The sequence below is a fragment of the Chelonia mydas genome, chromosome 23 (genome assembly GCF_015237465.2).
Source record: "Chelonia mydas isolate rCheMyd1 chromosome 23, rCheMyd1.pri.v2, whole genome shotgun sequence".
NCBI classification, from domain to species: Eukaryota; Metazoa; Chordata; order Testudines; family Cheloniidae; genus Chelonia; species Chelonia mydas.
Genome location: NC_051263.2, coordinates 19,039,889 through 19,067,857, shown reverse-complemented (window position 1 = coordinate 19,067,857; position 27,969 = coordinate 19,039,889). Strand labels below are relative to the sequence as shown.

General features: G+C 69.5%; 3 protein-coding genes across 10 annotated transcripts; 2 read left to right on the top strand and 1 right to left on the bottom strand.

Moving 5' to 3' along the window:
• Positions 1-7: 7 nt before the first annotated feature.
• FOXP3 (forkhead box P3) lies at positions 8-9,060 on the top strand. 2 transcript variants are annotated; one of them, XM_037888536.2, is made up of 12 exons: positions 35-71; positions 3,151-3,289; positions 3,388-3,486; positions 4,012-4,102; positions 4,203-4,332; positions 6,234-6,321; positions 6,633-6,713; positions 6,990-7,149; positions 7,596-7,672; positions 8,165-8,266; positions 8,488-8,609; positions 8,919-9,060. In XM_037888536.2, the coding sequence occupies exons 1-12, from the start codon at positions 52-54 to the stop codon at positions 8,980-8,982; spliced, it is 1,173 nt and encodes a 390-aa protein (XP_037744464.1). In that variant the 5' UTR covers positions 35-51; the 3' UTR covers positions 8,983-9,060. The 2 variants fall into 2 exon arrangements, with proteins under 2 accessions (XP_037744463.1, XP_037744464.1); XM_037888535.2 differs by lacking the exon at positions 8,919-9,060 and having other exon boundaries at positions 8-71; positions 8,488-8,912.
• A 27-nt stretch (positions 9,061-9,087) lies between these two features.
• On the bottom strand, positions 9,088-18,696 carry CCDC22 (coiled-coil domain containing 22). Of its 7 annotated transcripts, none has more exons than XM_037888519.2 (17): positions 18,563-18,694; positions 18,022-18,103; positions 15,626-15,893; positions 15,394-15,526; positions 15,121-15,227; positions 13,691-13,757; positions 13,256-13,425; positions 12,877-13,086; positions 12,415-12,486; positions 11,998-12,117; positions 11,206-11,442; positions 11,017-11,118; positions 10,644-10,751; positions 10,265-10,360; positions 9,905-9,964; positions 9,640-9,714; positions 9,088-9,541 (listed from the first exon to the last, which is right to left on the bottom strand). In XM_037888519.2, the coding sequence occupies exons 2-17, from the start codon at positions 18,069-18,071 to the stop codon at positions 9,428-9,430; spliced, it is 1,989 nt and encodes a 662-aa protein (XP_037744447.1). In that variant the 5' UTR covers positions 18,072-18,103; positions 18,563-18,694; the 3' UTR covers positions 9,088-9,427. The 7 variants fall into 7 exon arrangements, with proteins under 7 accessions (XP_037744447.1, XP_037744448.1, XP_037744452.1 ...); XM_037888520.2 differs by having other exon boundaries at positions 15,626-15,803; XM_037888524.2 differs by having other exon boundaries at positions 15,626-15,904; positions 18,563-18,618.
• A 2,050-nt stretch (positions 18,697-20,746) lies between these two features.
• LOC102936706 (voltage-dependent L-type calcium channel subunit alpha-1F) lies at positions 20,747-26,958 on the top strand. The gene is made up of 9 exons (XM_043534896.1): positions 20,747-20,774; positions 21,136-21,355; positions 21,518-21,623; positions 22,677-22,816; positions 23,156-23,298; positions 24,567-24,719; positions 24,795-24,991; positions 25,832-25,935; positions 26,730-26,958. The coding sequence occupies exons 1-9, from the start codon at positions 20,747-20,749 to the stop codon at positions 26,956-26,958; spliced, it is 1,320 nt and encodes a 439-aa protein (XP_043390831.1).
• The last annotated feature ends 1,011 nt before the right edge of the window (positions 26,959-27,969 follow it).

The following is a 27,969-nucleotide window of genomic DNA, read 5'->3' as shown; positions in this document are numbered from 1 at the left end:
TAAATACCCACCTGCGGGGCGGATTTCGCACTGGCTCCCCTGCCAGCCGGGATGCTGAGGAGCGCCCAGCGGTGAGTGGGGTGGGACCGGGGTCGGGGGGGGATCGGGGCAGGCCAGAGGTGACCGCGGGTCTCGGCGGGAGTCGTTCGGCTGATTTAAGGTCTGCTCCAGGGTCAGTCCAGAGCCACCCCTGACTTCAGCAGGGACAGGAGGGGTTTCTGATCTCAGCTGACCGGGGGTCAGTCTGGAGTCACTCCTCATTGCACCAGGAGCAGAGCTGGATTCTGAGCCTAGCACCCCAGCGTCAATCTGGAGTCACTCCGCCAAACACAGCAGGATTTTAATAACGTGACACGCCGCAAACCCAGCCCCGTGGATTGATCCAGACTCGAACTCCCGATTCCTGCTCATCGAGACGCGATGTAGGCTCCAGACGGGGTCCGTCTGGCTGCAGAACCCCATCGAGAGCGCGGCCAGGAGCCGGAATTTCTCCCCTGCCGGCAACTCAATGGCGCGTTCACACCACAGGCGAGGGAACCTGACCGGGCTGAACCAGCTCCACTCCCGACTCCTCTTTCGAATCTCTGTGTGGACGCCCATGGGCCAGGTCCCTTTACACAGAACCGGGCCCAGAAAACACCCGAGACAGAAACTGCGGCTGCCAGAACTGGGGAGAAATACCTGGCTCAGGGGCTGGGAGCCCGGACTCCTGGGTTCTCTCCCCGGCTCTGGGAGGGCAGTGTGGGCTGGTGGTTAGAGCAGGGGGGGCTGGGAGCCAGGACGCCTGGGTTCTCTCCCCAGCTCTGGGAGGGGAGGGGGGCTGGTGGTTAGAGCGGGAGGGCTGGGAGCCCGGACTCCTCGGTTCTCTCCCTGGCTCTGGGAGGGCAGTGGGGGCTGGTGGTTAGAGCGGGGGGCCTGGGAGCCCGGACTCCTGGGTTCTCTCCCCGGCTCTGGGAGGGCAGTGTGGGCTGATGGTTAGAGCAGGGGGGGGCTGGGAGCCAGGACGCCTGGGTTCTCTCCCCAGCTCTGGGAGGGGAGTGGGGGCTGGTGGTTAGAGCGGGGGGGCTGGGAGCCTGGACTCCTGGGTTCTCTCCCCGGCCCTGGGAGGGGAGTGGGGGCTGGTGCTCAGAGCATGGGGGCGGTCTGGGAGCCAGGATGCCTGGGTTCTCTCCCCGGTCTGGGAGGGCAGTGGGGGCTGGTGGGTTAGAGCTGGCGGGCTGGGAGCCCGGACTCCTGGGTTCTCTCCCCAGCCCTGAGAGGGGAGTGAGGGCTGGTGCTCAGAGCATGGGGGCGGTCTGGGAGCCAGGATGCCTGGGTTCTCTCCCCGGCCCTGGGAGGGGAGTGGGGGCTGGTGCTCAGAGCGTGGGGGTGGTCCGGGAGCCAGGACGCCTGGGTTCCCTGGGAGCGGAGTGGGGCCTGTAAGACCCGAGCTGGTTACTCGTGTGTGCTGTCTTCAGGCGTAGCGCGACTCGAGCTTTGGGGAGGATCAGGGCCGGGGCGGGGGAGCAGATGAAATCCAGCCTCCCACGGACCCTTGGGGCTGGGCTGGGGGCCTCGGGTCACCAGGCTGCACCCCCCCAGCTCTGTGCGTGCTGAGGCGGGGGGTGGGCCGCCCCGGATTTAACCCCCGGGCGCCGCGTCCCACGCCGCTGACGTGGCCGGGTTCCGTGACGTCTGGGAAGCGGGGGCCGCGGTGAGAAATCAGAGCGGGGCCGACCGGGACGTCACCCCGATTCTCGGAACCTGGCCCCGGCCCCACCCCCGCTGCGGGGAAGCGGCTCGAGGCGGCCCCTGCCCTGGGCGGGGAGTGGGGTCAGTGGTTAGAGTGGGGGGAGTGTGCAGGGTTGGGAGCCTGGGTGCTTTCCCCAGCTTGGGGGGGCAGTGGGGTGTAGTGGGTTAGAGCAGGGGGCCTGGGGGCCAGGACTCCTGGGCACTGTCCCCGGCTCTGGGAGGGGAGTGGGGGTTAGAGGTTGGGGGGGCAGGAAGGGGCATGGGGGGCCGCGAGGGGCTGGAGGGGGTAGGGTCTAGCTAGGGGTCAGAGCAAGATGGGAGGTGCAGGGGTCAAGGTGTGGGGGTAATATGGGGGGCGCTGGCTGGATTTCCCCCCCCCGGAGCTGGGTGTTTGCTCTCGCCCCCGAACCCGGGACCGCCCGTCTGGAGGGTGCGTCACGTGTCCAGGCTTGTTCACAATGACACGTGAGCTCCGGTGGGCCGGCGTGGGAGCGGCCCAAGGGCCCGGAGGAGATGCCCCCATGTCAGGGGGGCTGCACACGTGCGAGCCAGGGGAGGGCCTAGTGCGCTGGCCGTGCGAGGCGGGCCACAGATCACGCTGGCCCACGCGTCTTGGCCACTCGTGGCACGAGGCTGCGGGGCACGTCCCGTCCCTGGGCGGTCACGGGGGCAAAGACACGGCTCGTGCACAGCCAGGCACGTTCCCCAGGACAGGACACGTCGCACGGATCACAGGCACGTGCGCGTGCTCGGCCATGCCCTTGCCTCCGGGGCGCCCCCTCGTGGCTGGTGGCGGCGCTGCCGGGGGCCTGTCGCTCTCTGGGGTCCCCGGTCCCAGCCAGCCGCTGCCCCAGCTCACGGCACAAAATCCCACGGCCAGAGCCACCGGTCGCTGCTCCCCTCGGGCGTCCCCCCACCCCCTCCATCCGTCTAAGCAGCCCTCCCAGCCCCCAATCTCTCCCCTCCTCTATCTCGCCCCACATCTGCCCCTCTGCCCCCCTCTCCTGGATCTCCCGGCTCTGGGTCAGACCCGTCTGGCTAATCAAGGCCCGTTTCCCCCAGCCGCGCTCACTAATTAGCCCGGCGGCTCGTCAGGGAGGCTGAGGGCTGCTGAGGTCCGGCTGGGCCCTGTGGCTCCCGGCGCCCGCGCGTGACACGGCTCAGAGTCGCGTGGTTCACACTTGCACGCACGCTCACCGGGGATCCACCCGCCCCGTGCTGCCCGCGCGCCATGGGGAACCGCTGCCCTGCGTGTGCTCCCCGCGACTTGCCTGAATCTCCTCCGTGCGTGCACGTGTGACGTGTTGCACGGATCACACTTGCTCACGCCCCGTGCATGGCTTAACGTGTGACCAGTCACACACGCGTGTACTTCCTCGTCGCTTCTCCCACCCCCTCAGCTGCCCTTTCTCCCCACAGCTTGCGCCAGGCCCCGATGCCCAGCCGCACGGCCTCCCGAGTGCCCCATGGCGACAGCCCAGCCGGCCCGCCCGGCGGGGCCCAGAACCGCCCCACGGTGCTCACCCGCGGAACCAGCGCCCCCTCCAGGAAGCAGCAGGTGGGTCCCCACGTGGCTGGGGGAGGGGCACAGAGGGGGGCAGCCTACCTCCCTAGCCCCCCAGGACTGACAGCACCCCCCGTTTGCCTGCCCCACAGGGGCCACCGTACCCCGTGGCGATGGGGGATCCCCAAACCACCCCCCAGCTCCAGGCCGTGCTCCAGGACACCCCACGCCAGGCACTGCTCATCCAACAGGTACCACCGCACCGGGCCCGGACTCCTGGGTTCTCTCCCCGGGGCTGGGAGGGGAGTGGAGGACTAGTGGTTACAGCGGAGGGGGCTGGGAGCTCGGACTCCTGGGTTCTCTCCCCGGGGCTGGGAGGGGAGTGGGAGACTAGCGGTTACAGCGGAGGGGGCTGGGAGCCCGGACTCCTGGGTTCTCTCCCCGGTGCTGGGAGGGGAGTGGGGGACTAGCGGTTACAGCGGAGGGGGCTGGGAGCCCGGACTCCTGGGTTCTCTCCCCGGTGCTGGGAGAGGAGTGGGGGACTAGCGGTTACAGCGGAGGGGGCTGGGAGCCCGGACTCCTGGGTTCTCTCCCCGGTGCTGGGAGGGGAGTGGGGGACTAGCGGTTACAGCGGAGGGGGCTGGGAGCCCGGACTCCTGGGTTCTCTCCCCGGTGCTGGGAGAGGAGTGGGGGACTAGTGGTTACAGCGGAGGGGGCTGGGAGTCCAGACACCTGGGTTCTGCCCCCCATTCACCCCCTCACTTTCCTCCCCCCAGATCTCTCCGGAGCCCAGCGCCCGCCCCTCCATCCTGCACCTCCAGCCCCCGGGCGTGGTGGTGGTGAGGTCCCGCCACGGCTTGACACATGGTAACCGAGGGTGCCGGGAGGGGCGGGGGTTCTGGCGAGTGGGGTGTAGCCTGGCATGGTGCCCTGGCCCACCCCCCCATTTCTCCCCCCCTCGTTCCAGGGATTAACATAAAAGGCATGGAGTGGATTCTGCGGGACCCAGCTGCCCCCCGCTACGCCCCCCACTCCCCGGACCGGTCTCCCCCCCAGCACTGCCCCAGCCCTGGGGACCACAGGGGGCAGAATGAGAGGTGAGTGCTTGGGGAGGGGGCTGGGAGCCAGGACTCCTGGGTTCTCTCCCCAGCTCTGGGAGGGGAGGGGGGCTGGTGGATTAGAGAAGGGGGGGCCGGATTAACCTTTTGTGAGCCTGGCGCCAAACATATCTGTGGGCCCCCCTGGGGGCCACGGAGCTGGGGCGGGGGGCGGTCCCCGGACCCGGCTCCACCCAGCCCAGCGCGAGGCGATGGGTTACCAACCGCCAGCTGCCAGGTCCCCGCCCGGCCCTGTGCTGCCCGCCGGCCCCCGCCCCTCGGGGGGCGGCCCCCGCTGGGCCGCAAACCCCCGCCCAACAGCCCCCAAAGCCCTATGGCCAGCGCCCCCCACAACCCCACTCCCTCGCCCCGCTGGGATGAGCCAGGGCCGGCCCCTCGGGAGTGGCGGGATCAGCCAGGCCAGGACCTGCCTCAGGACCCACTTGCCTGGAGGGGCCCAGCCAAGGCCCCCCACCATCCCCTGCTCCCCAACTGCCCAAGACCGGCCCGGCGTCTGCCCCAGTCCCGGGCCCCCCAGGGGGTGGGAGGCAGAGACGCCCGGAGCCGCAGGCCAAGAGGGGCCAAGAGCAGGAAGTGGTGGGTGAGGTGGGGTGGGGGGAGCCAGGGGGCAGGTGGGGTCTCGGGGCGCAGGGCAAGTGGGGCAGGTGGGGGCCCCTTCCGAGCCTGGCTCCACGGCGCCATTGTAAACCCGGCACAGTCAGGACTCCTGGGTTCTCTCCCGGCTCGGGGGGGGCTGGGAGCCCGGACGCCTGGGTTCTCTCCCTGGCTCTGGGAGGGGTGTGGGGGCCAGGGGCTTAGAGCAGGGGGTGCTGGGAGCCAGGATGCCTGGGTTCTCTCCCCGGCTCCGGGAGGGCAGTGAGGGCTCGTGGTTAGAACAGGGGGGTGTGGGAGCCAGGACGCCTGGGTTCTCTCCCTGCTCTGGCAGGGGGTTGGGAGCTGGTGGTTAGAGCAGGGGGGGCTGGGAGCCTGGACGCCTGGGTTCTCTCCCTGGCTCTGGGAGGGGTGTGGGGGCCAGGAGCGTAGAGCAGGAGGTGCTGGGAGCCCGGACGCCTGGGTTCTGTCCCCGGCTCCGGGAGGGGAGGGGGGGCAGGGCTGTCCCTACCCCGTACGCAAGGCACGCAGCTGCGTGGGGCACCAGGACATTTGGGGCACCACGTTTCCGGGTGCCCTACGCGGCTGCTGCTCCAGCCTCTTCCCCACGGCCCCCAGCCCCACTGCAGCCACCCTGTCCCCCGAGGGCTGCAGCAGGGGTCGGCCCCCCAGCTCTCCCCTGCGGTAAGTGGAGCGACCCGGCCCCCGCCGTGCCGGCGAGTGCTGGGGGGCCGACCCCCCCTGCCCGGGAGCCAGGGGAGCGGAGCAGACTGGGGCCGGGCTACTGCACTTCCCGCAGGAAGTGGCCAGCCCCCCCACTTCCTCCCCACAGAGGCCTAGAGCCAGCCCCCCACCCCCCGCAGAGGCCTGGGGCCCCACACAGCCCTCCCATGGGGGGCCTGCTAGGGCACCAAAATGGGTAGGGACGGCCCTGCTCCTGGGTTCTCTCCCGGCTCTGGGAGGGGGGTGGGGGTGGGGGGTTAGATGTGGGGGGGCTGGGAGCCCAGACGCCTGGGTTCTCTCCTGGCTGTGGGAGGGGTGTGGGGGGTTAGATGTGGGGGGCCTGGGAGCCCGGACTCCTCGGTTCTCTCCTGGCTCTGGGAGGGGGGTAGGGGGTTAGATGGGGGGGCCTGGGAGCCCGGACGCCTGGGTGCCCGGACGCCTGGGTTCTCTCCTGGCTATGGGAGGGGGGTGGAGGGTTAGATGTGCGGGGCCTGGGAGCCCGGGCGCCTGGGTTCTCTCCCGGCTCTGGGAGGGGGACACGCCAGCTGAACTGTTGATCTCGGCAGACCCCCCCGGCAGGAGGCGCTGTGGGGGCAGGATGGGGCAGCCCGGTGCCGGCGGCAGAGGGAGCTGGTCGAGCACCTGGAGGAGCAGGTGAGGCCGGTGGGAGGCGGTTGGGGGGCGGCTGCCCCACAGGGGCTGGGGGGACAATCGCAGCTGGGCGCTGCCTCGGGGAGAAGGTTGGGGGGATAACTGGGGCTGGGGGCACTGACACTGGATACCGGGGGGGGGTCTGCCCTGGGGGGCTCCCCCCTCGCAGGCATCTTCATGTGGGGGGGGGGGCCCACGATCCATCACAGAGCATCATGGGAAGTGTCACCCAGGTGCATCGTGGGAGTTGTAGTCCAGGGGGATTCCCCCCAACTCGTTTCCTGCCCCCCCTCACCTGTCCCCCTCCCCCCCAGCTGGAGCGGGAGCGGCGGCGCCTGGGGGCCATGCAGGCCCAGCTGGCCACGATGGAGGCCACAGACCGAGCCCTCGACCCAGTAAGAGCCGGGGGGGTCCTCTTGGGTGGGGCAAGAAGGGGGCAGAGCCTTGGGGTGGGAGGAATAGGGGTGGGGGTCCGAGTCTGGGGGGAGGTGAGGGACTGGGGGTGGGGCTTGAGGCCTTGGGGGTGGGGCCAGACATCAGGGGCAGAGCTGCAGTTAGTGGGGGCAGGGCCTAAAGCCTGGTGGGGCGGAGTCAGAATCCATGGGGTGGGGGCGAAGAGGGGGCAGGGCCAGAGTCCCCTCCCCCATCCCTTACCTGCCCCTCCCCCCCAGGCAATGTCAGCGAGGGGCCAGCGCTGCCCCACCCAACCCCCCAACCCCTCGGGCTGGGCCTGCTCGGGAGCTGCCCTCCCTGCCCAGAAGGGGGCGCCGCAGACGCCACTGACCCCCCAGACCCACTCCTGGGGCAGCCACGGTGTCGGCATCTTCTCAGGTGAGAGGCTGGGGCCCGGACGCCTGGGTTCTCTCCCGGCTCTGGGTGGGGACTGGGGCTGGTGGTGGGAGCAGGGGGGGCTGGGAGCCAGGACTCCTGGGCTCTCTCCCGGCTCTGGGCGGGGACTGGGGGCGGGAGAAGGGGGGGCTGGGAGCCAGGACTCCTGGGTTCTCTCCCGGCTCTGGGTGGGGACTGGGGCTGGTGGTGGGAGCAGGGGGGGCTGGGAGCCAGGACTCCTGGGCTCTCTCCCGGCTCTGGGCGGGGACTGGGGGCGGGAGAAGGGGGGGCTGGGAGCCAGGACTCCTGGGTTCTCTCCCGGCTCTGGGCAGGGACTGGGGGCCAGCGTGGAGGCCGAGGGGCAACACTGAGCCTGGTTGGGGGGCAGGCCATGGGGCAGGCGCTGGGGCGTCACCCCCCCTTGATCGACAGCTGTGCTCCCCCCGCAGACCTGGGCCCCAGCCTGGCGTTTTATCGGCTCAGCACGGCCCGGCCGCCCTTCACCTACGCGACGCTGATCCGCTGGGTGAGCCCCCGACCCCGGGGACCCCGCCCCCCCTTGCCCAACCCCCCCCAGCCGCCATCCCCCGTCTGCCCTTCACTCCATGTCCCAGCCAGCCCCAAACTGAAACTCCCCCCGCCCCCCTCCTCTGGGCTTTGTCCCTTTCCCGGGCCAGGAGGGCACCGGATCCCTTTGTTCTCCAGCCCTTTATCTCTCACCTTGCAGGGGGGAAGGGCCCAGGCCATCAGTGGCCAGGAAACAGGGTGTCGGCCATTCTCTGTGTCCAGACCCCTGCCCACACCTGCCCTCTAGGGCTCTGCAACGACCATACACCCTTATCTCACCACCTAGAGACTTAAGAACTGCATAGGGGAAACTGAGGCACCCCCACACTATTCAGAGGAAACATTAAGAACTGTCCCACTTCGTCACAGGGTGCCCCCCTCCTGCCCCAGAGCCTGGGAGGAGGGGCTACCCCACCCGAGCCCTGACCCCCCCCCCCCCGGTCCCCCACAGGCCATTCTGGAGTCCAGCGACCGGCAGCTGACGCTGAACGAGATTTACCAGTGGTTCAGCCGCATGTTCGGCTACTTCCGGCACAACACGGCCACCTGGAAGGTGAGGGGCCGGGCGGGTCAGGAGTGAGGGGCACCGGCAAGGCTGGGGGGGCCCAGGGCTGGGCTGGCAGGGGCTGCGGGTTGAGAGTGAGGGGCACCGGCAGGGGCGGGGGGGGCTTAGGGCCGGGCGGGCAGGGGCTGTGGGTCGGGAGTGAGGGGCACCGGTGGGGCTGGGGGCTGCGGGTCGGGAGTGAGGGGCACTCACCCCCCCTCCCCCCACAGAACGCCGTGCGACACAACCTGAGCCTGCACAAGTGCTTCGTGCGCGTGGAGCACGTGAAAGGCGCCGTGTGGACGGTGGACGAGGACGAGTTCCAGAAGAAGCGGAGCCAGCGGTCGCCCCTGTACGGAGCCCCTGCATGGGCGGGGCCTCCCCTGTTAGCCACACCCCCAGAGGGGGTCCAGCGGGGATGGGTGGGGCCGCCCGTTAGCCACATTCCCAGAGGGGGTCCAGCGGGGCCTCCCCTGTTAGCCACGCCCCCAGAGGGGGTCCAGCAGGGCCTCCCCTGTTAGCCACGCCCCTTTGCAGGGTCTAGTGGGGCAGCAGGGTCCTTGCCATTAGCTACAGCCCAGGGTGGGCCCAGTGGGGGAGGGCAGGGCCAAAAGGTCTTAGCCCCCCCCCTTCCCCTCCTCATGTCTTCTCTCCCCCCCAGGCACCTGCTGAAGCACCTGCTGCCCCCTCTGCCCTCCACACCCTCCGCCCGCCCCAGCCCGTGAGATGCCCCCAGGGCAGCTCCAGGGGCTGAGCCCACCCCCCATGTGCGTGGGGGGGGGGACACGGACGGAGCCACGCACCCCCCGCCATTGGACACAGGAGCTGTCTGCAAAACCATGGACTTTATTGACCTCGTTCCACCAGGGGAATTGGAGGGACGGACGCTGCACCCCAGCCACAGCCGCCTTGACCCCAGGCTGCGGGGGGGGGAATAAAAGGAGCAAAATCCAGCAGCCCCGGCTCAGCTGCTGCTTGGTGGGGGAAATGGCGGGGGCTGGTGCAGCAGTTGGCAGGGGAGAAAAATGGGGGGGGGGTCACCCCAGCAGCTACCGGGGGCCGGAAGTGGGGGGCTTGGATGGCGCCCGGGGGGAGTGGAGAATGGGGTGGGCGCCCCAGCAGAGAAAGGGGATGGGGGGGCCCAGTGGAGGGGCGTTATATGCAGCCGTCTCAGGGGTCCCGGCTCCTCCCCAGCAGCGCCGCGTTCTCCTGCCGCAGGGCCCGGTAGTCGCTTAGGATCCTCTCCAGGTTGGCCAAGGTCTTCTTGGCCCCCTCGCTCTCGATCTGCGGGGGCAGATTAACTCCTTCAGCGCTGGAGCTGGGAGGCCCCCGCGTTCCGGCCCTGCCCGCCCCCAGGCCCGGGCTCCCCCCCCAACCCTCACCTGCTCCTCCAGGTCCCGGATCTCCCGCTGGATGGCCCCCGCGTCCTCGATCGTCTGGATCAGCTGGCTGCAGTTCTGGGGGGCAGCAGGGCAGGGGTTAATGAGTCCCCCGGGCCGCGCTGCCCCAGCCCCCCACCCATCCCCCCACCCGTCCCTTAGATCCACTCCTGGGTCTCTGGTACCCCCAGCCGACGAGAGCTGTCCCCCACTCTGCCCCCTCTGAGACACCCCCGGTCCCCCCCGGCCTGTATCCCCCCACACCCACCTCGTGAAGAGCCGCCAGGTACTTATAGGCCTTCCGGACCGACTCGTCCCGCTTGGCGTCCTGGGGGGGCCACAGAGTCAAGAGGGGAGTCAGAAACCCTGCTCCCCCCACTTCCCCCCCCAATTGCCCCAGGCCAGCCCCCGCAGGGGAGCCCCATAGCCCCCCAGTCACCCTCCTCTCTCCACCCCCGCAAAGGGCCCCTTTGGGGATCCACCTTATATTCCCCCCCACCACCCCTCCCTTCCATAATCCCCAGGGGAGCACCCCTATACAGCCCCCCCTCCAGGCACCCCACATCTCCCCTAGATAGTCTCCCTGCCGCTCCCCCAGTCCAGCCCCCCTCCTCAGGAGCTCCCCCACCTTGAAGACCAGCTCGTCGGTGACGGCGAAGGTCCGGTCCAGCTTCCCCGTCAGCCCGTTGATCTCCTTCTGCAGGGCCCGGGTGTCCGACAGGATCTGGGGGGGCCGGGGGGGAGAAGAGATCTACTACCGCTGCCGGGGGGGGGAGCCCCCCCATAGCTCGGGGACCCGGCCCTGCCCTTGGCGTGGATAAGAGCTCGACTTCCGCGGCCGCAAAGGGCAAGGCCGGGGGGTGGGGATAAAAGCCATAGTACCGCTGCACCCCGGGGGAGCGCCCCCCTCCAACCCGAGAGGGGCGGGGTAACCTGGGGGGATCTCCGGCCTGCGGAAGCTGCTGAGGGCAGGGGGGGCCAGGGGGTCGATTCCCCCCCCCGGTTACCTTGGTGATCTCCTCCTTCTGCTTGCGGATGTTGCCGACGATCTCCAGGATGCGCTGGGTGTAGGCCGCCCGCGACACGTCCTTGGGGAGCACCTCCAGCTCCGTCAGCTGGGGGGGGGCGGGGGGGTCAGCGTCTGCCCCAGCCCCCCCACCGGGCCCGGCCAGGGGGGCCCCACACGCACGGGGGGAGTCGTGCGCCCAGGGGATGTGCAAAACCAGCGGGCAAAGGGCTCCCCACCCCCCCCGCGGGGCGTGCAAATCGCAGCCCGTGCCTCCCGGCCAGCCCCAATTCTCCCCCCGGGGCCCTGCCCCCCAGTGAGGCCCCGCCCCCTGCCCCAGAGACCCCGCCCCCTGCCCCAGAGGCCCCGCCCACCAGTTGCCGGCACAGCTCCTCCTTGCGCCGGGCCTCGGCGGCCGCGCTCCGCCCACACTCGTGCAGGGCCTGGATCTCCGAGACCCGCCGGGTCGACTCCAGCTGCGGGGGGAGAAGGGGGGTGAGTGGGGGGGGGCAGCCCCCGGGCGGAGCCCCGCCCCCGCTGAGAAGCCCCGCCCCCGTGCTCACCTGGCGGGAGTGGCGGGCGGCCCGCAGGCGCCGATACTGGTCCACGAGCGGCCCCCGGCGCGTCTCCCACTGGGCGGCCAGGTGCACCAGGCGCTGGGCGCTGCCCTCCACCAGCAGCTGCAGCGCGGCCAGGTTCCTCCCCGCCTCCGGCAGCAGCTCCAGCGCCCGGCGCTGCACGCGCAGGGTCCGCTCGCGGCCCCCCAGAGCCAGCCGCTGCCGGCTCAGCCCCGCCGCCGCCTGGGGGCAGAGAGAGGTGGGGAGCGCGGACCCCCAGCACCCCCCGACACCCCCGCCCGGGGGCAGAGAGACCGGGGGACCCCCGAGACCCCCCACCTGGGGGCAGAGAGACCGGGGGACCCCCGAGACCCCCAGACACCCCCGCCTGGGGGCAGAGAGACCGGGGGACCCCCGACACCCCCTGACACCCCCGCCCAGGGGCAGAGAGAGGTGGGGAGCGCGGACCCCCAGCACCCCCCGACACCCCCGCCTGGGGGCAGAGACCGGGGCACCCCCGACACCCCCAGCACCGCCCCGCCCAGGGGCAGAGAGAGGTGGGGAGCGCGGACCCCCAGCCCGCCCGCCCCACCTGGGGGCAGAGAGACCAGGGGAGCACGGACCCCCGCCACCCCCAAACACCCCCGCCTGGGGGCAGAGAGACCAGGGGAGCACGGACCCCTGACAGCCCCAGCCCCGCCGCCGCCTGGGGGCAGAGAGACATGGGGAGCACGGAACCCCCCCCGCCAAGACATGGTCGCCCCCCGCCCCACAGGGAGAAACGCCCCCGCCCCTCACCTGGCAGAGGCTCAGCTCCAGCACCTTCACCTCCCCCCCCACAGCCTCCATCTCGGCCTCCAGGCGCCGCAGCTCCCCCTGCAGGCCGGCCAGCTCCTCCGCCTGCCGCGACAGCTCCTCCTGGGGAGGGGAGAGGGGGGGGGTCTCAAGGCCAGCATGGAGGGGGGCAGCGGGGAGGCATCCTGGGAACACCCCCCCATCCCCCAGCTGGCTGAGTCCTGCCAGGGACCAGTGGGGGAGCAATGAGAACTGGCCATCATTAGGGTCCAGCATTAACAGTCAGCCAGCTGGTAGCTCTGAATTCCCAGATGTTTTGGGGTCCCCCAGAGCACCATTCTGGAATCTGCCTCGGGGTCCCCCAACCCCCAACTGCTGAGCACCCCCCCCGCTCTTTAAGGGGGTCCCCCCCCCCACTACCTGCTCCGAGGTCTTGGAGGACGGGAGAGTTTCCACCGCTGCCTGCATCTGCCCCACGAGTTCCTGAGGGTCCTGGGGGGCCACAAGGGGGCAGTCACAGAGGGCCTCTCCCCTCAGCCCCCTCCCCACTATCACTCCCCCAAAATTTCCCAGAATCCCTCCAGAGCCCGAAAGCCTCCAGCCCCCCCATTCCCTCCCCAGCCCCCAAAATTCCCCTCTCCCAGCCACCCCGTCCCCCAAGTGTCCCCTAACCTCCTGGGTAGCCCCTAACCCCCACCTCCATCCCCCCCAATCCCGCATCCGCCCAGACACACCCAAAGTCTGTCCAGGTACCCAGAGTTCTGAGCCCCCCAGCCTCCCCCAAAAACCCCGCCCCAGCCCCCCCCCCCCATTCCCCACAGCCCCCCCAACTCCCCCGGTGCCCCAACCCCCCCATGTTCCAGCTCCCAGCCCCACAGGTACCTGTTCGTGCGCCAGGCGCTGGGCGCGGCTGAAGCGGGACCCCTTGGCCAGGGGCCCCCCGGTGCCCCCCGCGCTCAGCAGCCCCAGCATCTGGGCCAGGTCCGGCGCCCCTGGCTGGGGGGGGCCAGCGGCGCCATGGGGGGGGGCGGCCTGACGCAGTTGGTCCAGCAGGCGGTGCCGGAGCCGCTGGCGCTTCCACTGCACGTACTCCTGGGGGGAGATAAAATGGGGGGGGTCAGTGCGATTGGGGGACCCCCCTGCAGCAACCCCCCCCCAGGGCATGTATTCCTTGGAGGCCAGGGGACCCCAAACCCCTCCCCCCATGAGGGACCCTCCACAAACATCCAGGACCCCACCCCCAGGCAAGAGCCCCCCTCACCTTGGGGGGCAGGCGAGACGCCAGCCCCTGGCTCTGCCAGTCGGCCTCCCAGTCGTGCTGCGCCCCCAGGTCGCCTGCGTGACGCTCCAGCAGGGACGGGGCCACGGCGCCCGGCCGGGGGGGCTGGGCTGGCACCGGGGGCAGGAACCCCCCGAAAAACTCCCGGCGCTCTGCACGGGGCGGGGGGGGAGACATGGAGGTCAGAGCCCGCCCCCCACGCCACCTCCCCCACCTCCCCCCCATGCCCCGAATCCAGCCCCACAGACCCCTTCCCCCAGCCAACCCGACCTCGATCCACACCCCCTGCCTCGACCCCCTGGCTCCCACCCACGCCCCCTCAATCCATGTCCCCTCCACCCCTCTGTGCCCCCAATCCTGCTACCCCCGACCCCTCTTGAGCTCAGATCCAGCCCCTGCCCCCTTCCCGTCATCTACCAACAGGCCCCGAATCGCGGGGCAGGACCAAGGGGTGGGCGTGAAACGGCTTCAGCAGACAGGTGCCCTGCAGGGAGAAAACCAACGCTGTTAGCCTGTGGAACTGCCTGCCACAGGATCCGTTTGAGATAGGAAAGGGGGGCGCTGACAGGGGACACCTGTGGGGTGAATCCCAGAGGGGGGGAGGCGGGTTATGGGGCAGTAGCACCTCGCAGACAGAGAGAGATGACGGGCCATTTCCATCACATGGGGGCGGGGCAATGCGGGAAAACAGGAAGTCCCGCCCCGCCCGGAGACCGACTTCTGCTCAGCTCTGCACCCAGCTTCGTGGGGGCCCCGGCACGGCAGGGATTTAAGGCCAGAGCTGTTCTCGGGCTGGGGGCTGGACAGGACGCCCCCCCGCCACGCAGAGAACACGTCACGGGCCACGGCCAGGGCCAGCCCGAAGAGACGGTTCGATTTGATACCGCGGCGGGTTCAAACGCCACGAAATCCAACCGGTGCGTTTGGGGAGACTCAGAACGACACTGTCAGCAGAAGTGAACTCGAGCTCGTTAACGTCACGCACGTGACCCAGGTTAATTACAAGACGAACCAGAACCTAACGCCGGTTCCTACGTCATCTCAGGAACGTCACCCACCGGCCTTTTCTTCCCTATCGCAAACCTTCTTGACGGTTACTCTTAATAATGGAGCGTAATTCGCACCCGAAACCTTTCAGTGTCAGAACCACGATTATTCACCGGCCTCGTGTCAACTGAAATGTGTCGAGTTTCTAAAAATATTCGTTACCAGTCCCTTTGCGCCTGGAGGAAACGTCACATTTACACAGCCCCATTTACGCCGGAGCTCGTTTACCGAAGGCGGGTTAAGACTGGACGAGGTTAAGGATCCACTCTCATTTGAATATGTGATCGATGTATTTCGTGTGTTAAACTGGAATATGCCAGGTTGAAGTCGACAACACACGAATGACAACAAATCACATCATTTATTAAATAAACGGGAGCTGGTCTGGAATACGTTACACCTAGAGGTGAAACAGAACGGCGAGTATTGTCCCATACGTAAAATTCAATACCGGACGTCACGTTTACTGTTTACAGATCATTGTGTATCGAGTAAATTCCGCATTATATTTACTCTGTTATAAAACAGGAGAATGTAACTAATTAATCCTGAGTACAATGATGCGTATTTAGTACGTGCGAGGGGAGACGTGACGTGGGCACAGGCCATGGGACCAAACCCAGCCGGGTCTACGGGGCGGGGAGCCCCGCGGCCCGGCTGGGGAGGGAGGGAAGCAAAGCGAACGCTGCAGCCGGGACGCCGGGGTAGATGGGCCCGTGGGGCTGGGCTGGTGTGTGGACACAGGGCTCGCTGGCTGGACACGTGGGTCGGAACCGGGGGGACGGAGGGAAGGAACCCACCTGCAGCAGCTGTAGCCGGGGGGTGCGGCACGCGGGGGGCACCCAGGGCGTCCCCAGCTGCTCCTTGATCTTCGCTGCAATGGCGCGGAGTAGCCCGGCCGACTTCCCTGCAAGGGGGGCAAAGGTCATGGCCAGCAGCACCGCCCCCCCTTGATCCCCAGATCCCCCCCACCCGAGCACCCCCTCCGATCCGCCCCCCTGACACACCTTCAACCCCGCAGTGTGGCCCCTCCCCGTGCCCCACGAGCCTCCCCTGCCCCCCCCCCCGGGTACCGGCGGGCTGCCTGGCGTCCTCAGCGTCGTCCCTGGGCAGCTTCTCCACCAGGAACAGCAGGAGGCGCCGGATCTCGGGCTCGTTGCTGTACAGGAAAGTCTGGTACCCGACCTCGCCCTGGTAGCCCAGCTCCTGGCGGGGGAGGGAGCGTCAGGACTCCTGGGTTCTCCCCCCGGCTCTGGGGGGTTAGAGCAGCGGGAGCTGGGAGCCAGGATGCCTGGGTTCTCTCACCTGGCAGGCCTGGGCCAGGCTGGTGCCGATGCGGAACCGGGCCGACATGCCGGGGGGCAGCACGTGGCCCAGGCTGGCGCCCAGCGACGGGTGAATGACGCGGAGGCATCGCACCACCGACTCCACGATCAGCTCCGTGGTGAACTCCCGCAGGCTCTGCACCTCCTCGGGGACCTGCCTGGGGGGCGCCGGGGAGCCGCCGTCAGACAGCGCCCCCAGGTGGGCAGGGACCCGGCCCCACGGTGCAGCCACCGCTGGGGGGCGGCCGCTAGGAAACAGCTGCATATAACACCGCAGGGGGGCGGCTCGCCCAGCGCTGAAATTCGACCAGCCCCGACTGCCCGGGGAGAGCCCCCGCTGAGCCCTGGACCCCACTTCCTACCCCCCGGCATCCCCTAGCACCCAGCGCTGGGGGAGAGCCCCCCCACCAGAGCCCCCGACCCCGCTTCCCGCCCCCCGGCATCCCCTAGCACCCAGCGCCAGGGGAGAGCCCCCCAGCAGAGCCACCGACCCCACTTCCTGCCCCCCGGCATCCCCTAGCACCCAGCGCCGGGGGAGAGCCCCCCCAGCAGAGCCCCCGACCCCGCTTCCTGCCCCCCGGCATCCCCTAGCACCCAGCGCCGGGGGAGAGCCCCCCCAGCAGAGCCCCCGACCCCGCTTCCTGCCCCCCGGCATCCCCTAGCACCCAGCGCCGGGGGAGAGCCCCCCCACCAGAGCCCCCGACCCCGCTTCCCGCCCCCCGGCATCCCCTAGCACCCAGCGCCGGGGGAGAGCCCCCCCACCAGAGCCCCCGACCCCGCTTCCTGCCCCCCGGCATCCCCTAGCACCCAGCGCCGGGGGAGAGCCCCCCCACCAGAGCCCCCGACCCCGCTTCCCGCCCCCCGGCATCCCCTAGCACCCAGCGCCGGGGGAGAGCCCCCCCACCAGAGCCCCTGACCCCGCTTCCCGCCCCCCGGCATCCCCTAGGACCCAGCGCCGGGGGAGAGCCCCCCCACCAGAGCCCCTGACCCCGCTTCCTGCCCCCCGGCATCCCCTAGCACCCAGCGCCGGGGGAGAGCCCCCCCACCAGAGCCCCCGACCCCGCTTCCTGCCCCCCGGCATCCCCTAGCACCCAGCGCCAGGGGAGAGCCCCCCCACCAGAGCCCCCGACCCCGCTTCCCGCCCCCCGGCATCCCCTAGCACCCAGCGCCAGGGGAGAGCCCCCCCAGCAGAGCCCCCGACCCCGCTTCCCGCCCCCCCGGCATCCCCTAGCACCCAGCGCCGGGGGAGAGCCCCCCCCCAGCAGAGCCCCTGACCCCCCTTCCTGCCCCCCGGCATCCCCTAGCACCCAGCGCCAGGGGAGAGCCCCCCCACCAGAGCCCCCGACCCCGCTTCCTGCCCCCCAGCATTCCCTAGCACCCAGCGCCAGGGGAGAGCCCCCCCACCAGAGCCCCCGACCCCGCTTCCCGCCCCCCGGCATCCCCTAGCACCCAGCGCCGGGGGAGAGCCCCCCCCAGCAGAGCCCCCGACGCCGCTTCCTGCCCCCCGGCATCCCCTAGCACCCAGCGCCAGGGGAGAGCCCCCCCACCAGAGCCCCTGACCCCGCTTCCTGCCCCCCGGCATCCCCTAGCACCCAGCGCCAGGGGAGAGCCCCCCCACCAGAGCCCCCGACCCCGCTTCCTGCCCCCCGGCATCCCCTAGCACCCAGCGCCGGGGGAGAGCCCCCCCAGCAGAGCCCCCGACCCCGCTTCCTGCCCCCCGGCATCCCCTAGCACCCAGCGCCAGGGGAGAGCCCCCCCACCAGAGCCCCCGACCCCGCTTCCCGCCCCCCGGCATCCCCTAGCACCCAGCGCCGGGGGAGAGCCCCCCCACCAGAGCCCCCGACCCCGCTTCCCGCCCCCCGGCATCCCCTAGCACCCAGCGCCGGGGGAGAGCCCCCCCACCAGAGCCCCTGACCCCGCTTCCCGCCCCCCGGCATCCCCTAGCACCCAGCGCCAGGGGAGAGCCCCCCCACCAGAGCCCCTGACCCCGCTTCCCGCCCCCCGGCATCCCCTAGCACCCAGCGCCGGGGGAGAGCCCCCCCACCAGAGCCCCTGACCCCGCTTCCCGCCCCCCGGCATCCCCTAGCACCCAGCGCCAGGGGAGAGCCCCCCCACCAGAGCCCCTGACCCCGCTTCCTGCCCCCCGGCATCCCCTAGCACCCAGCGCCGGGGGAGAGCCCCCCCACCAGAGCCCCCGACCCCGCTTCCTGCCCCCCAGCATCCCCTAGGACCCAGCGCCAGGGGAGAGCCCCCCCACCAGAGCCCCCGACCCCGCTTCCTGCCCCCCGGCACCCAGCCCCGACTGCCCAGGGAGAGCCCCCTGGCGAGACCCCCTGCCCCCCAGCACGGTGCCCCCCCGCAGGGGGCGGGGCTTACGTTCCGGAGAGGCGGAGCGAGTGGATGAGGATCTTGTCGACCTCTTCCATGGTGGGGGGTGAGGGGCCCCAGGCAGCGACCCCTGGGGGAGAAAAGAGGGGGGGGGGAATTGCAGCCGGAGCCGAGCAGCCCCCGCAGCCAGCCACCCCCCCCCGCTCTCCAGCCGCCCCCCCCGCCGCACCCCGGGCTCCAGCCCCCCCCCCGCTGCACCCCGGGCTCCAGCCGCTGCACCCCGGGCTCCAGCCCCCCCCCGCTGCACCCCGGGCTCCAGCCCGGGCTCCAGCCGCCCCCCCGCTGCACCCCGGGCTCCAGCCGCCCCCCCCGCTGCACCCCGGGCTCCAGCCGCTGCACCCCGGGCTCCAGCCCCCCCCCGCTGCACCCCGGGCTCCAGCCCCCCCCCCCGCTGCACCCCGGGCTCCAGCCCCCCCCCGCAGGACGGGGGGCAGAGGGACGTGGGGGGCACAGCTGGGGGTACAGAAGTGAGGGGGATGGGCGGGGCAGCTCCCCGGGATCGGGGGGGGGGGGGCTAGTTCACACTCACGGGCTCCCTCTTTACGCTTCGGCGGGCCACGGAGTCACAGGACCCGCTGCAGGGGCCGCTGGGAATTGTAGTCCAGCCCCGCCCCCAGCCCGGGGCATGTTGGGAATTATAGTCCAGCCCCGCCCCCAGCCCGGGGCATGCTGGGAATTGTAGTCCAGCCCCGCCCCCTGCCCAGTGCACGCTGGGAATTATAGTCCAGCCCCCCCAGCCCGGTGCATGCTGGGAATTGTAGACCAACCCCCCCCCCCCAGCCCGGTGCATGCTGGGAATTGTAGTCCAGCCTCTTCCCGCCCACCCACCCGGTGCACGCTGGGAATTGTAGTCCAGCCCCAACCTCCCTAACCGGGTGCATGCTGGGACGTGTAGTCCTAGTTACCACCATGGCCCCAATCCCGGGCCCGGAGCGGCTGCTGGTCCCGGGTGCGGGTTCTCCGGGCGCCCCCGGAGCGGGAGGTTCGGGAGCGGGAGCGGCCCCGGGCGACTGGCCCCAGGGCACCCCGACCTCCCATCCCGCGCCCGGCGCCTTCGGGGGCAGCTCCCTGGCCCCGCGTCTTCCGGGCCCCGGGGGAAAGGGGGGCGCTGAAAAGCCCGGGTCCGGCGGAGATGCGGGGAAGCCGACCCAGGGCCTTCGCCACCCCCCTCTTCCCCCTGGCTGTAGCCGGCGAGGCCCTGTGGGGTGAACTCTCGGCACCGGCTGGAGCAACCCCCCGCCCCCCACATTCCCCTTCAGGTCCCCAGCTTTCAACTCTCGGCCTCACTCCCACTCCTGGGTGTTCCCGGCTCCGTGGCTCCCCCATTAATGGAGAGGAGGGGGCTGGGGTTGGGGGGGGCTTCGCCCCACTTGTCCCAGAGCTCCCCATGGAACCAGGTCTTTGGGGGGGAGGGGAGAGAGGCTCCCAGAATGCAATGGGGCCAGCAAGAATCCTAGAGTGTATGTGGGGGGGGTCGCCACTGAAGCTCCCAGAATGCAATGGGGCAAGCAAGAGTCAAGGAAGAGGGTCGGGGATGGGGGGCAGGGGGTGGGGGTCTTGACATTCCCAGAATGCCGTTGGGCAACTAGGGTTGCCAGGGAGGCCGGACGTGCCGGCCGCTTCTGGGAGCCCCCTGAGGTCGGCGCCGCCTGGAGCCCGCACCCCGACCCCTTCGGCCCCAGCCACAGCCCTCCCCCCGCTCTGCCCCCCAACCCCCTGCCCCAGCCTGGGGAAAGTGAGTGAGGGTGGGGGAGAGCGAGTGACGGAGCGAGGGGGCGGGGCCTCGGGGCAGGGGCGGGGCTGGGGGGTTCGGTTTGGGGCGAGTAGAAAGGTGGCAAACACTAGGGCAAAGGGGAGTCTGCAAAGGGGAGGGGGCAGGGTTCTGGCTCCCAGAATGCACCGGGGCGAGGGGGAGTTGGGGGACCTGGGGGGCTCCCAGAATGCACCGGGGCAAGGGGGAGTTGGGGGACCTGGGGGGCTCCCAGAATGCACTGGGGTGAGGGGGAGTTGGGGGACCTGAGGGGCTCCCATAATGCACCAGGGTGAGGGGGAGTTGGGGGACCTGGGGGGCTCCCAGAATGCACCGGGGCGAGGGGGAGTTGGGGGACCTGGGGGGCTCCCAGAATGCACCAGGGGTGAGGGGGAGTTGGGGGACTTGGGGGGCTCCCATAATGCATCAGAGGTGAGGAGGAGTTGGGGGGGCACATGGAGGCTGCCTTTGCCCCCAGCTTTCCCTGCCACTCCCCCCTCCCTCCAGCAGATGCCCGCCCCCCTCGGTGCCCGACACCACCGGGCAGGGGGGCCGGATGGGCCCCCGCACTAGCCCACGCAGGCCTCTGAAGCTAATCCCCCTTAATCCGCGGCCGAGCCAGGGACAGCGCCGGGACGGAGACGGAGGAAGAGCGGGAGAGAAAGGGGACACCGGGGGACTGCTGGGGGGCCCCGGGGGTGGCAGGGCACCTGGAGGGAGCAGGGCCTGTGGGGCACCGGGGGGGGGGTGAACAGGGACAAGGAACACCCAGGGGGCACCCTATCACCAGCTCTCGCCCCCCCACACACCTGGGCCGGCTCCCCATGAGAGGTGGGGGGCTGGCGAGAGGCTGCCAGGAGTGTGGGGGGCTTTTCCCCAAGGCCCCCCACCTCCGCCGTAGGGCATCAGCTGGGCGAAGAGGTTAACCCCCCACCCTGTTTCGTGGCCCCCCCCCAACCCAGGATGTTGGAGTTGGAGGAGAACGGGAGGGGTAAGTGACCCTGATGTGGGGAGACCGGAGGAGGAGGCAGGGGGCTGAGGGGGCTCCATGGGGGGCACATGCACTGACCCCCCCCCGTGCCCAGCACTGGGGGGGGGTTGATGGAGGGGTTGGGGAGCTGTGGGGCATGGGGGAGTGGAAGGGCAGGGTGGCATGGAGGAGGCAGGGGGGCCTCATGGGGCAGGGCATGGGGCCCTGGGAAGGGGCTGGGATCTCCACAGGGGCGGGAGGGGGCAGGGGTCTCTGTGGGGGGAGGGGGCTCAGCGGGGGGGCCAGCGTCTCTGGGGTCACCACAGAGGGAGGGGGGCTCAGTGGGGGGCGCACCCTGACCCCTCTCCTCTCTCCCCTGCAGCGGTCGTCCCCCCCGACAGCCCGGGATGGGGGGTGGAGGCCGGGGGACTGGGGACCGAGGCTGGCAGCCCCCCACCCACCCCCCGCCGGCGCTTGCCCCCCACCAAGCACAAGACTCAGGGCAGCCCCACGGTGCCGCGCTCCCCCCGGGCCCTCTTCTGCCTCCGGCTCAACCACCCCCTGCGCCGGGCCGCCATCAGCATCGTCGAGTGGAAGCATCTGCCCTGCCAGGGGGCTGGGGGGCAGGGGAGGGGGGCAGAGGGGGTGGGGGGAAGGGACTGCGCTAAAGGGGGGGCCAGGGGAGAAAGGGGGGCATGTGGGGGGCACTGGGGGAAGGGGCAGGGGCACTCCCGTTTAGCTCCTTAACCCGCCCCCCGCCCCAGGCCCTTCGACATCCTCATCCTCATGACCATCTTCGCCAACTGCGTGGCCCTGGGGGTCTACATCCCCTTCCCCGAGGACGACTCCAACACCGCCAACCACGACCTGGTGAGCCCCCGGGAACCCCGGCGTCCGGCCCAGCAACCCCACTCCCCCCCAGAGCCGGGAGCGAACCCCGGCGTCCGGCCCAGCAACGCCACTCCCCCCAGAGCCGGGAGCGAACCCCGGCGTCCAGCCCAGCAACGCCACTCCCCCCAGAGCTGGGAGAGAACCCCGGCATCCGGCCCAGCAACCCCACTCCCCCCCAGAGCCGGGAGCGAACCCCGGCTTCCGGCCCAGCAACGCCACTCCCCCCAGAGCCGGGAGCGAACCCCGGCGTCCGGCCCAGCAACGCCACTCCCCCCAGAGCTGGGAGAGAACCCCGGCATCCGGCCCAGCAACCCCGCTCCCCTCCAGAGCCGGGAGCGAACCCTGGCATCCGGCCCAGCAACCCCGCTCCCCCCAGAGCTGGGAGAGAACCCAGGCATCCTGGCTCCCAGCCCCATGGCAGGCCCTGTGAGCCTCTTGGGCTGGCTCCCCTGGCCCGTCACCCCGACCCTGGGTTTAGCCTCATTAAGAGCTCGGAGCTAATGACTTTCCTTAACGAGCTGCTGGGTCCCCGGGCAGAAGTCATGGAGGAGTGGGAAGGAATTAGCTGCGGGGGGGGAGGGGGAGAACGCGGACTCCTGGGTTCTCTCACCAGCCCCGGCAGGGGAGTGGGGTCTGGTGGTTGCGGGGGGCTGGGAGCCAGGACGCCTGGGTTCTCTGTCTCTCTGTGCCCCAGGCCATGAGCTCTAAGCCGCTTACCCGGCGGGGGGGCCGGGGGGAGCTGTCGGCGCTAAGCCGGGACTATCTTGCACGTTCGCTCTTCCGCACGGGATTGTCCACCCACTCCCCCCGCTGCTTGGGGCCTGCCCGGACACCAGGGTTCCTTTCTTCCAGGGATGACCCCCCCCACTCCCGGGCACCTGGGTCTGTTTCCCAGCAGGAAGGGCCCCCAGGATACTTCGGTTCATTCTCTAGGATGCAGGGGGCCGTTCGGGTGTCTGTGGCTCACGGGGGTGGGGGTTGGTGGTGCCCAGACACCTGGGTTCAATTCCCGTCTCCCCCCCCCCCCGACAGGAGCAGGTGGAGTACGTCTTCCTCATCATCTTCACGGTGGAGACGTTCCTGAAGATCATCGCGTACGGGCTGGTTCTGCACCCCAGTGCCTATATCCGCAACGGCTGGAACCTGCTGGACTTCGTCATCGTGGTGGTGGGGTGCGTCCCCCGCCGCCCCCCCGCCCCCTGCTGGGTCACCACCGCCCCCCACTGGGCTCCCCCAACGGCCCCCAACGCCCCGCCGGGCCCACCACCCTGCTGGGCCCTGGCCGGGCCCCCCACCTCCGCCCCCTGCCCTGCTGGGTCACCACCGCCCCACCGGGCTCTCCAATGCCCCGCCAGGACCCCACCAGGCCCCCCGCCACCCTGCTGGGCCTTCGCCACCCTGCTGGGCTCCCCCTCCCCACAGGGACAGGGCTGGGTGAGGGCTGGTGCCCCCTAGAGGGAAAAGGCTCCATCCCCCCCGGGTGCCCCCCTCACCTGCCCGCTCTCCCGCAGGTTGTTCAGCGTGATCTTGGAGCAAGCGTCCCACAAGCCCGGGGACGCCCACCACATGAGCGGCAAACCGGGGGGCTTCGACGTCAAAGCCCTGAGGGCCTTCCGCGTGCTCCGCCCCCTGCGCCTCGTCTCCGGCGTCCCCAGTAAGGACCGAGGGCCCGCCGGCACATGCGGGGGGGGGTTGCTGTGTGCTGCATTGCGGGAGTTGTGTTGAGTTGTATGACGTCCCAGCACACTGCCTCACTGCACAGTGGTGCATGGCCCTGTGCACAATATGATGTTACACTGCACAGTTATACATTGTGTACTCTCATTGGACGGTAATGCAATGCACTCCACGCGCAGGGTGTGACTCTGCACATCGTCGAGTCGCAGTGCGTGTTGTCTCACTGCGCAGTGGTGCAGTGCACTCTATCCTGCATGGTGTGACACTGCCCAACGGTGCATTTCACTGAGTGTAGTGTCATTGTGTGGTGATTTGTTGCCCTGCATGCTGTATGAGGTCACACTGCCCCAGGGCGCATTGCACTGCAAGCCATTTCTTTGCACCCTGCTCTATTGCACTGCAACCCATTTTGCTGCAGTGTTGCATTTCACTGTATTCTTATGAGGTCACACTGCGCCTTGGCGCATCACACTACATGCGCTGTGAGGTCACACTGCACCATGGCGCACCATACTGCATGCTGCCACACTGCACCGTGGCATATCACACTGCATGCGCTGTGAGGTCACACTGCACCGTGGCACGTCGCACTGCATGCTGCCACACTGTGCCTTGGCGCATCACACTGCATGCACTGTGAGGTCACACTGCACCCTGGCGCGTTGCACTGCATGCGCTGTGAGGTCACACCGCACCATAGCGCACCATACTGCATGCCGCCACACTGCACCATGGCGCAACGCACTGCATGTGCTGTGAGGTCACACTGCATGCCGGCACATCACACTGCATGCTGCCACACTGTGCCTTGGCGCATCACACTGCATGCGCTGCGAGGTCACACTGCGCCGTGGCGCGTGGCACTGCATGCGCTGCGAGGTCACACTGCGCCGTGGCGCGTGGCACTGCATGCGCTGCGAGGTCACACTGCGCCGTGGCGCGTGGCACTGCATGCGCTGCGAGGTCACACTGCGCCGTGGCGCGTGGCACTGCATGCGCTGCGAGGTCACACTGCGCCGTGGCGCGTGGCACTGCATGCGCTGCGAGGTCACACTGCACCGTGGCGCGTGGCACTGCATGCGCTGCGAGGTCACACTGCGCCGTTGCGCGTGGCACTGCATGCGCTGCGAGGTCACACTGCACCGTGGCGCGTGGCACTGCATGCTGTCACATTGCACTCCTCTGCGGTGCACTGCATGAGCCACCCCTGGGCCTGACCCCCCCGGCCTGACCCCTCCCCCGCAGGTCTGCACATTGTGCTCAACTCCATCATGAAGGCCATGGTGCCGCTGCTGCACATCGCGCTGCTCGTCCTCTTCGTCATCATCATCTACGCCATCATCGGCCTGGAGCTCTTCATCGGCCGCATGCACAAGACCTGCTTCATCGTCGGCTCAGGTACCCGCCCCGCCCGCCGCCCCCCCCCCCCCCGCCTGCCCGGGGCCCCGCCTGACCCCTCCGTCCCTCCCCCAGACCTGGAGGCCGAGGAGGACCCCTCGCCCTGCGCCTTTTCGGGGCACGGCCGGGAGTGTCCCCTCAACAACACCGAGTGCCGGGGCCGCTGGGAGGGGCCCAACGGCGGGATCACCAACTTCGACAACTTCTTCTTCGCCATGCTCACCGTCTTCCAGTGCATCACCATGGAGGGCTGGACCGACGTGCTCTATTGGGTGAGCCCCCACCCTGGGGGACCCTCCAAACCCACAGGGATCCCCCTGCACCCCAACCGCCCCCGCTCCCCCAACCCCTGGGGATCCCCCTGTCCCGGAGTCCCCGGGCGATGCTCTGAGCTGCTCCCCACGAAGCCAGGCCGCACTCTGGGGGAGTCTCCTCTCGGGGAGCAGCCTGTCTGCAGGACACACAGCTCACCCGGCTTCCCCCTTCCTGGGTCTGACCCCGGAGCCTCCAGCCTCCTCTGCCCCTCCCTGCACTTCCCACAGCGAGTCCACCCAGGCGGGGTCCTGGGGAAGCCAGAGGGTCCTGCCCCCCAACTCCGCAGTCAGACGGGACTCTCAGCCAGCCGGGGAAACAGAAGGTTTATTAGACAACAGGAACAGGGTCTAACACAGAGCTTGTAGGTGCAGAGAACCAGACCCCTCAGCCGGGCCCATTTTGGGGGGCAGTGAGCCAGACAGCCCCGTCTGCCCTTCACTCCATGTCCCAGCCAGCCCCAAACTGAAACTCCCTCCAGCCCCTCCTCCCCTGGGCTTTGTCCCTTTCCCGGGCCAGGAGGGCACCAGATCCCTTTGTTCTCCAGCCCTTTAGCTCTCACCTGGCAGGGGGAAGGGCCCAGGCCATCAGTGGCCAGGAGACAGAGTGTCGCCATTTATGGACCCTGGCCCTTTGCGCTGCAACAATTACACCCCCTGCCTTATCCCACCCCCTAGAGCCTTACGAAATGCCTAGGGGAAACTGAGGCACTCCCACAGTATTCAGAGAAAACAAAGAACATTCCCACTTCATCACATCCCCTGACACCACACCCCCTCTGGCCCCTGTCCCCCCCACAGATGCAGGACGCTATGGGGCACGAGCTGCCCTGGGTTTACTTTGTCAGCCTGGTCATCTTCGGCTCCTTCTTCGTCCTCAACCTCGTGCTGGGGGTGCTGAGCGGGTAAGGCCGGGGCCTGGCCCAGTAAGGGGGTCCTGGCTGGGTAAGGGGGGACCTGGCCAGGTAAGAGGGGGGCTGGCCAGGTAAGGAGGGGCCTAGCTGGGTAAGAGGGGGGCAGGCCGCGTAAGGGGATGTGCCCAGCTCTGGGGAGGAGCTCAGGGAGTACATGGGGCCCTTGTGTGGGAGGTGGCTTGGAGAGGCTCTGGGGGCATGTGCAGAGGGGGAGGCATGTTCTAAGCGTGTCAGGGCATGTGCAGAGGGAAAGTGTGTTGCCATCAGTTGCCAGGAAACAGGGTGTCGGCCATTCTCTGTGTCCAGACCCCTGCACACACCTGCCCTCTAGGGCTCTGCAACCATCATATCCCCTTACCCCACCCCCTAGAGACTTAAGAACTGCCTAGGGGAAACTGAGGCACCCCCACACTATTCAGAGGAAACATTAAGGACAGTCCCACTTCGTCACATCAGCATGTTGGGGCATGTGCAGAGGGGAAGCGTGTTCTAAGCATGTCAGGCGTGTGCGGGGGGGAGCGTGTTCTCCGTGCGTTGGGGTGTGTGCGGCTGGATTGTGTGTGCCTTTGGCATGTCAGTTGCGTGGGCGGATCATAGACGTGCGGCAGGCCGTGCCGCCAGGCGCTGTGTGTCACTGGCATGTTGAGGCGTGTGGGTGGATCACACCGGCGAGGCGCAGCTCAAACCAGGGGCAGCTGGATCCCGCATGTGCTTCCCGTGCGCGCCCGGCGTGTGCTTAGCGTGTTGCTGCGTGTGCCGGGGGGTTAACCCCTCGCTGCCCGCAGGGAGTTCTCCAAGGAGCGGGAGAAGGCCAAAGCGCGGGGCGACTTCCAGAAGCTGCGGGAGAAGCAGCAGATGGAGGAGGATCTCAGGGGCTACCTGGACTGGATCACACAGGCCGAGGACATCGACCCCGACGACGAGGAGGGGGACCCGGAGGACAAGCACTCCCGTGAGACCCCTGCCCTACGGCGCCCCTCACTCCCGACCTGCCGCCCCCCACCGACCCGCTAGCCCAGGCCTGGGTGTCTGGGGCAGCAGATTCTGCACCCCGGCCGGGGGGGGCGAGTTACCGCCAGCTGTGTCGGGGGCAGCTGCGGGCCGGGATTAGCAGGCAGAGAAATGAGGTTTCCAGGCCGGGAGATTAGTGGGCACCTGAGTAAATTACCAGCTGGGGAGGGGGTCCGCGGGATCCTGGCAGTGGGGGGGGCCGGCGGGGAAGAGATCGGGGAGGGGGCAGGAGCAGAGTCTGGTTTCTCTCAGCAGAGCAGGGCGGGGGCTGGGGACATTGCAGAGTTGTAATCTTCCCCCCAGCAGTGCCCCAGGGGGGCAATTAGCAGCTGTGTGGCACCAGGTGCCCTTCCCACGGGGCAGCCGGGGCGAGTCCCTGCCTCCAGCAGAGCTCCCCCGCCCCGGCTACGCTGAGTTAATTGCTCGCTGGGGCCTCGTTAGTCTCACTGGGTCAGGGACACTGGGGTCAATTAGACACCCCCCCTCCCAGAGCCGGGGAGAGAACCCAGGTGTCCTGGTTCCCAGCCCTAACTGCTGGGGTCCTTCTTGCACAGCGTGGGGAGCTGTATCGGGGGTTGGGTGGATCAGTCCCTGGGTCCTGCCGCAGCCCATGACGCCGGGGGGGGGGTCACATCCCTTCTTTGTCACAACACTCACGTCTGTGTGTCTTGTCTCTCGTTCCCCACCCCCACACGTCCTCCTGTCCATCCACCCATCCCCACACGCCCCATCCCTCCGTCCGTCTGTCCATCCCTCCATCCCTCCATCCGTCCATCCATCCATCCGTTCATCCCCACACGCCCCATCCCTCCGTCCGTCCACCCATCCCCACACGCCCCATCCCTCCATCCGTCTGTCCGTCCGTCCACCCATCCCCACACGCCCCATCCATCCCTCCATCCATCCATCCATCCCTCCCCACACGCCCCATCCCTCCATCCGTCCACCCATCCCCACACGCCCCATCCCTCCATCCGTCTGTCCATCCCTCCCCACACACCCCATCCCTCCGTC